Genomic DNA, 8,400 nt, shown 5'->3' with positions numbered 1-8,400 from the left:
AGCTAGCACTTTACATAACTTTTTTTCATCATCACCTCTTCAACCTCTTTAGTCGTTATAGGTGATTTTTCAGACCTATTGTGGATGCCAACAACACTCATCAAAAAACCGAGTCTCGTTGCTCCTCGGAGCATGTTAGACAACAAGGGTTGATGCACGCCAGCAACAATGTGCCGGAAGGAAATCCACCAAGACGAGGGTATTTCACCGATGAGTCGGGGAGCCAAACAAGTTCGGATCCAAGGCTGAGGCTAGCAGCCAACGATAACTAAGAGGAGGGTACGCGTCGGGTGGCAATGTGACATATAGAGAGGACATGACATGATGTAGGAGGAAGATGATCGGCCGGGTGGAGGAATAGATGTGTGAAGATGCCTTGTCACCGATGCCGAACGTCCTCCTCCAGCAGCAAGAGGAGAATTAGGATGGCGGAGAAAAGTACCTTTTTCTTCTGGTCGCATTGGTACCTCCGGACTGGACCGAGAGTGGCCCACGAGATGTATTGGGACGTTGACTAGTTACTCATGCCGTAATAAGCAAAGGGTGTGGTTAATTCTTCTAATCCAGATGACAATCATCAAATCTTAATTGCAATATAGGTTGCAACTCATGACTTACACACGAATCACTAAATGAAAAATAAGCTTCGAAGCATTTTATAATCTCACTTGCAACTATGAAAAATATTAGTCATCGTTTAGCTGCAACCCATAAATACACGAATTGTGATGCCGTGTGATGTATACTACTTGGCAAAGCACTATTATTAAAGTCCTCAGGTGAGAGTTGGCAAAACTTGTAAAACAACTTTACATTTCGAGCAATTAAAGAAGTCGAACAAGCTCGAGAGAACATAACGGTACGTGGGGGACTCCCAGGAGAAGCGATTGGGAGGCGGCTGAAAAAACCCATCTAGGGTTCCGTGCCCTTGCCGGCGACGCTGCTGGTTCGCTCCGCCTCCGGTGGCCTTAGGGCCTTGGAGGTGTGGCGGACCACGGCCTCTCGCCGACGGGAGGGTTTTCGTTCTTTGTTAGATTATTTTCAGTGTCTTCTTCGGGATGGTGAGGCTGGGACTCCATCTTGATGTCAGAATAAGGTCCTCTCCGCTCTATCCTCGCTCTGGTGGTGCGTCTAGCATCGGCGGAGGGCGCGTGGAGTCATGTGCCCAGCGGATCTCGCGGGATCCGATTGTTGTTCCTGTTCGTTGGTTTGGTTTTAGGTCAATCTCTTCCGCAGTTGTCATCTTTGACGACGGTTGCTGCTCTGGTGCGCTAGTCCTTTGGGACGGACCTTAGCACGACGATTTCCCGTTTGTCTACTACAACAAGCTCTACTACGACAAGGTTTGCCCGCTCCGGTGATGAAGGGCGAGGACAGCGGCGCCCTCGGCTCGCGTCAGTGTTTGTAGTCGTTGCTAGGTGGTTGAACGACCTACTTGTAATTTTTATTACTTTTGAATCAGTTTGTACTGCTATTGATATTTCGGTGGAATTTTCGCAAAGAAGAAAAAAAGTCGAACAAGATGGACCAACTTTGCAAACAGAGCTTGACTCTGATGGTTAGGTCCCTTGAGGTGGAACCAGCCCACCCAGGTTCAAGTTCTAGACTTGGCATGGGTGTTTGCATTACCTGGATTTATTCCAGGATTTAACCGGCGCTATACTTTTAGTGGTAGGTGACGTGCCCGTCAATAGCGAGGCGCCAACTCAGTCTCTCAGAGATGTTCATAGGGATAGGGTATGCGTGCGTTTATAGGGGTGTTTGTACGTGCGTGTTTGTAAACGTCTGCGTTGTATCGTATCGTGTTCTAAAAAAAAGATGGACCAACTTTGCAACAAGTTGATAATTTCTCTTTCCTATATCGCAGAACCTGCACGATAGCAGGCTTGAAAATTCCGCCACCATAAGTATAGGAACCCATCTGTCAGTGACCGGTACTTGATGGGGCCCACCACCTTGTTGCACCCAAAAATATCGCCGGACCGGAAGAAAAGCTAATCAGAAAGAGCTCAGAACACGACCCCGCGAGCCTCCTCGGCGCGAGGTCAGTTCACCTGCCGCCGCCCGACCCAACCCATTTCCCAGCCGCGCGGCGGCGATGCACTTCTTCACAGGCGGCGGCCGCCCGGGCGCCCTCCTCCCGACCACCGCCAAGCCCAAGGCGCACCACCACCGCGCCAAGGTCCTCTCCTCCCCCGCCTCCTCCTCCTCCTCCTCCCGCCGCCGCGGCCCCCACCCCGCCTCATCCTCCTCCTCCCGCCGCGCCCTCTACCTCGCCGCCGCCTTCTTCCTCCTCCTCTTCCTCTTCGCCTTCCTCCGCCTCGGCCTCCCCACCTCCCGCTCCTCCGCCAGGCCGTCCCCCACCCGGCCCCGCGCGCGCCTCACCCGCAGGCCGGCCTTCCGCCGCGACTCCGCGGCGGCGGAGGCCGCCGCGGCCGCCGTCGCCGCGCGGGCCGGCCGCGAGGCGCCCGTCGACATCACCACCAGGGACCTCTACGACCGGATCCAGTTCCAGGACGTCGACGGCGGCGCCTGGAAGCAGGGCTGGGAGGTCGCCTACGAGGGCCACGAGTGGGACGCCGAGAAGCTCAAGGTCTTCGTCGCGCCCCACTCCCACAACGACCCCGGGTGGATCCACACCGTCGAGGAGTACTACCAGCGCCAGTCGCGACACATCCTCGACACCATCATCGAATCCCTCTCCAAGGTCGGTCGGTTCCAGATAATAGATCTCCGCGCGCGCGCGCGAGCGAGCCCGGATCGTGTCTTCTCATGCTGAATTCTCGCCTCCTCCTGTAGGATCCGCGCAGGAAATTCATATGGGAGGAGATGTCGTACCTCGAGAGGTGGTGGCGCGACGCCCCGAAGAAGAAGCAGGAGGACTTGGCCAGGCTCGTGCGCAATGGCCAGCTCGAGATTGTCAGTGGCGGATGGGTCATGAACGATGAGGTGAGGGAAGCACAATTTTGTGGTTTAGATAGGGTTTTAACGAGTGTAACATCGTTTCTGTTTGCTTCAGTTATTTATATTTGGCATGGTATCACCGTCTGTGTTTGCTTGAGTTGTTTATATTTGGCATGGTATGTTTTGTCTTTGTTCGTGTTTTTGCTTGTTATTTTTGGCATGGTATATTTCCATTTGTGGCTTGGCCATACATGGAATGTATTCTCATTTCATGTTATGTTTTACCTAACTGGCTCACGGATAATGCTTACTGGTTATTTTGGGTATATTATTTTTATGACTGTCCACTGTCGTGTATATGCGAATGCGTTGACATCATCATGGCTTTGAAACTTGCAAATTCCATGAGCATGTTTTTTTGATAAAGGGAATATATTAATATCGCGAAGACACCAATTACACCCAGCCCCTGATCCATGACCATGTGGGTGATGCTACTTGAACTATCGATGCCACACTCTATAAAAAACAGAGTTGATATTTTGCTGCTGCACATAGAGAGGAGATTCTACATTTAACACCATGTCTAAAGGATAACAAATAGCATTGGCATGTCCGGTATGTTTTCTTTCAATAGTTTGGTTCTGCTGTGATCTTCTTTGTGTCAGTTAGTCATTTTTAATAACATTTATAATTAGACAATGACAAAGCTAAGTCTGTTTGTTTTACTTTGAAAATAATAATCTGAACTGTGGCCTTTAGTATCATATGAGTGGAGCATTTCTGAATACTCTGTTACCGATATTTCGCTGATTCTGGCTTATATAGATGTACCTTGGCGGCTTCTTACTTGCTGTGTTTTGGATGTTCGTTTGATCCTCTGAATTGTTATCTTCAAACATGACAAGCTTGCTTATCACTCAATTTTTTCACAATCTTCCCCTTTCTGAAATAAGGTACATACATATAATCCCATTTATTTCTTAAATGCAGGCAAACTCCCACTACTTTGCCATCATAGAGCAGGCAAGTACACTCAAATCATTAGTTGTAGTATTTATGGTTTTTGCACTATATTCCTGATCTTCTGCATGCTAAATATGTCAGTGTTATGATTTTCATCTGTACCCGATTCGTGGATGAAGTGTTCTTTGTTCCTTTCGTATTGTGCATCTCATTGTGTTGGAAATACGAGAAAGAATGAATTGTACAAAGCGAGGAACCAACTCAGTAGGATGTTTTTTTTAAATATAATCTGCGGTTTAATGCTATTTAATAACCATGCTGTTTTTCTCATGCTTTTAAGCTACACTCGGCCTTGCTTAGTGCTGTTTTTCTCATGCTTTTAATTGGTCTGGAAGTGGACTAATGGATCTTCTTCTGTCCTCCATTTATGTTAAGTTATAATAATTTTGATTGGTATCATCTTACTCTACGCTTGGGAATACACTCTGAAGAACGTATGGGGAAGAACTGCATAATAGATAGAATCAATGTACTTTCTAGTTGATTTCACTGTCCATGTAAAGTTACATGTATAATAACGAAAGTTCATATGAGTAATGAAGTATACTAATTTGGTGCAATATATGCTTATAATATGGGTTGGAAATTATTGGTGCAATGTAATATGACCTCCTATTTTTTTTTACCTCAGATGATGGAGGGGAACATGTGGCTCAATGATACCATTGGAGTTGTTCCTAAAAATTCTTGGTCCATTGACCCATTTGGCTATTCATCTACCATGGCTTATCTACTGAGGAGAATGGGTTTCCATAATATGTTAATCCAGCGAACACACTATGAGCTGAAAAAGGAGCTAGCGATGAAACAGAATCTTGAGTATTTGTGGAGGCAAAACTGGGATATCGAAGAAACAACCGACATATTTGTTCATATGATGCCCTTCTATTCTTATGACATACCACACACCTGCGGACCAGAGCCAGCTATCTGCTGCCAGTTTGACTTTGCTCGAATGCGTGGTTTCAGCTACGAATCTTGCCCATGGAGGTTTGACCCAGTTGAAACAGATTCGAACAATGTTCAAGAGAGAGCAACAAAACTTCTAGATCAATACAGGAAAAAGTCAACCCTGTACAGAACAAATACACTTCTCATTCCTTTGGGAGATGATTTCCGGTATGTTAATACCGAGGAAGCAGAAGCGCAGTTCCGCAATTATGAAAAACTTTTTGATTACATAAATTCTAATCCCCATCTGAATGCTGAAATCCAATTTGGAACCCTGGAGGATTACTTCTCTACACTGAGAGATGAAGCTGAAAAGATAAACTATTCACGCCCTGGTGAAGTTGGTTCTGTTGAGCTGCAAGGTTTTCCAACACTTTCAGGGGATTTCTTTACATATGCTGATAGAAATCAGGATTACTGGAGTGGTTACTATGTATCAAGGCCATTCTTCAAAGCAGTTGACCGCGTTCTGGAGCAGACGCTCCGTGCCTCAGAGATTCTGAGTTCATTTGTTCTTGGATACTGCCAGAGATTTCAGTGTGCAAAACTTTCCATCAGTTTCTCTCACAAACTAACAGCAGCAAGGAGGAATCTGGCACTTTTTCAGCATCATGATGGGGTGACTGGCACGGCTAAGGATCATGTTGTAGTGGACTATGGGACTCGAATGCACACTTCTTTGCAAGACTTGCAGCTATTTATGTCCAGGGCAGTTGAAGTGCTTTTGGGAGATGTCCATGATAGATCTGATCCTACCATTTTATCACATTTTGAGCCAGAGCAGGAAAGGTCAAAGTTTGATGTTCAACCTGTGCATAGGGTTCTCAAGCCTCAAGAAGGGAAGACACATTCTGTTGTCCTTTTTAACCCATTAGAGCAAACAAGGAATGAGATTGTAATGATCGTTGTAAGTAATCCTGATGTATCTGTTCTCAATTCAACTGGGTCCTGTTTGAAAAGTCAAATTTCCCCTGAGTGGCAGTATGTCAGTGGCGAAAAGATTTTTACTGGCCGGCACCGCCTTTATTGGAGAGCTTCTGTTCCTGCACTGGGTTTAGAGACCTACTATGTGGCTGCTGGCCAGGATTGTGAAAAGGCTACTCCTGCTGTCGTAAAAACATTCACAGCTTCCCAAGAATTTCCTTGTCCTGAACCATATCATTGTTCAAATCTTGAAGGCGAAACTACGGATATGAAAAACTCTTATCATACTCTTTCTTTTGATGTAAGTCATGGCCTCCTCCGGACCGTAACTCGTCACAAACATGGGGAACAAACTGTGATAGGCGAAGAAATTGCAATGTACAGCAGTCGTGGAAGTGGGGCATACTTGTTCAAACCTATTGGGGAAGCGCACCCAATTGTTAAGGAGGGAGGATATTTCATCCTAACTGAAGGGCCATTGGTTCAAGAAGCCCATTCCCTTCCCAAGACGGAGTGGGATAAGTCACCTCTCTCGCATAGCACACGGATTTATAGTTGCGGGGAGTCTACACAGGATATGCTAATTGAGAAGGAATACCATGTTGAACTTGTAGGTCGTGTATTTGATGACAGGGAGCTGATAGTCAGATACAAGACAGGTATTGACAACCAGAGAGTTTTCTACTCTGATCTAAATGGCTTTCAGATGAGCAGGAGGCAGACATATGATAAGATCCCATTGCAGGGCAATTATTACCCAATGCCATCACTTGCCTTCCTACAGGATTCGTTTGGCAACCGGTTTTCAGTACACTCTAAGCAATCATTAGGGGCAGCAAGCTTACAAAATGGATGGATGGAGATTATGTTGGATCGTAGGCTGGTTCGGGATGATGGTCGTGGTTTAGGGCAGGGGGTAATGGACAACCGGCCCATGAATGTGATCTTCCATCTCCTCATGGAGTCTAACATGTCTGCTTTGCCTAAATCCCACAGTTTGCTTACTCTCCAACCGTCAATCCTCTCCCACCGTGTGGGGGCACACCTGAACTATCCAATGCATGCTTTTGTGAGCAAAAACCTTCTTTCAAAATCCTTCAAGCTTCATCAACAGACATTTGCTCCATTAGCTACTTCTTTGCCCTGTGATCTACATATTGTCAACTTGAAGGTCCCTCAGCCTCTAAAATTTCCTCATGCTGAAGCAGCTGAGCCAAGATTTGCCATGTTGTTGCAGAGAAGGGGCTGGGATGCATCGTACTGCAAAAAGGGTGGGTTACAGTGTACAAGTATTGGGGAAGAGCCTGTAAATCTGTTTGACATGTTCAAAGATCTGTCTGTTTTAAATGTGAAGGCAACATCTCTGAACCTCTTGAATGATGACCCTGAAATGCTAGGTTATCTGGAGCAAATCGGTGATGTGGCTCAGGAGGGTAACGTTCTCATCTCACCAATGGAAATTCAGGCGTATAAGTTAGACCTACAGCCACCGTCATCACCAGAGGAATAGTATGTCAAAACAGTATGTTGACACTGCTTTGCCACTAACTGGAGAATGATTTACTTGGAATAGTTAGTAGTTGCATCTCGATGGTGCTGCTGGAACACCTGCTCTGCCGCATGTATATGTGTTCATCTGGTTGACATACATTTGATGAATTGAAGGTGATTGTCAAGATGCTTTGTATACATACAGGTGTTTAGTTTTATGGAAGCTCCGGACATTACCCTGAGAATTCCAGCTCAGTTATTTGGTTGAAGCCCTTTTTTTATCTGTGAGGGTGCATATGCTTCATGCTCTCCTTGGTGATTGCTGCTTTACAAAATGGAAGTTTGAGGCAAATCGAAGCAAGTTGACTGGAGTACCTTGCATTTCTATGTGCAGTTGCCTGTACCGTTATTCCAGCTTTGCGCCCACTATTGTGGCGTATCATTTCGGCTATGCTACGATGATAGGAACCTATATCTGAACAAGTTCAATGTATATCATTTTTTGCATCTGAGTTTTCTAGCGAGGAACCTGATGGGCAAGATCTGAGATAGTACAGTCACATGATTCTTGTTATGATTGCTTTCATATCTGCAAATTGTGGTCGTATGCTGAGAGGCACGCCCAGGAGCTTTCTGGGGGCATATTCATGATCCATTGCTATGAATCTGCAAATGTTTGTTCAGTGTTCGGTACAGAAACTGGGACGTCGTGTGTTCTGTTCTGGTATATGTAGATCTGTTCTTGCCGAGTGTTTCTGCATGCTGTTAACATTAGGGCATATGTTTTGTGTTTGTTTCAATACCATGTGTTGTTAAACCTTTTCAGGATTATGATTGCTGTCAAGCGCTCTTTGTCTACTTTCAGTAACATTTTACTGGTGCATCTGAAAATAAAATGATCGAAAAAGCAAATAGCCGCAATGCCAAATGAAGCCTTGGCTCGTTGGCAACGTGATGTACTCCATACAGCATCATGCAAAGTTTTGTTATTCACACTGCACAGAAATTAAGTACTCAAAGGACAAGAAGAGGGCAACATTGTTGGATCTTTTGCTTTCATCATCTCAACATGAGCATACTCGAACAACATTTGCTCAATGCATG

The 8,400-nt window shown here is 45.7% G+C and overlaps 1 protein-coding gene across 1 annotated transcript; it reads left to right on the top strand.

The window, feature by feature from the left end:
* The first annotated feature begins 2,098 nt into the window (after positions 1–2,098).
* Positions 2,099–8,166, top strand: LOC124685461 (alpha-mannosidase 2-like). The gene is made up of 4 exons (XM_047219815.1): positions 2,099–2,707; positions 2,800–2,949; positions 3,898–3,930; positions 4,562–8,166. The coding sequence occupies exons 1-4, from the start codon at positions 2,099–2,101 to the stop codon at positions 7,313–7,315; spliced, it is 3,546 nt and encodes a 1,181-aa protein (XP_047075771.1). The 3' UTR covers positions 7,316–8,166.
* The last annotated feature ends 234 nt before the right edge of the window (positions 8,167–8,400 follow it).

Source organism: Lolium rigidum, chromosome 1 (genome assembly GCF_022539505.1).
Source record: "Lolium rigidum isolate FL_2022 chromosome 1, APGP_CSIRO_Lrig_0.1, whole genome shotgun sequence".
NCBI classification, from domain to species: Eukaryota; Viridiplantae; Streptophyta; class Magnoliopsida; order Poales; family Poaceae; genus Lolium; species Lolium rigidum.
Note: the sequence above shows the minus strand (reverse complement) of the source record. Positions and strands in the feature narration are given on the sequence as shown.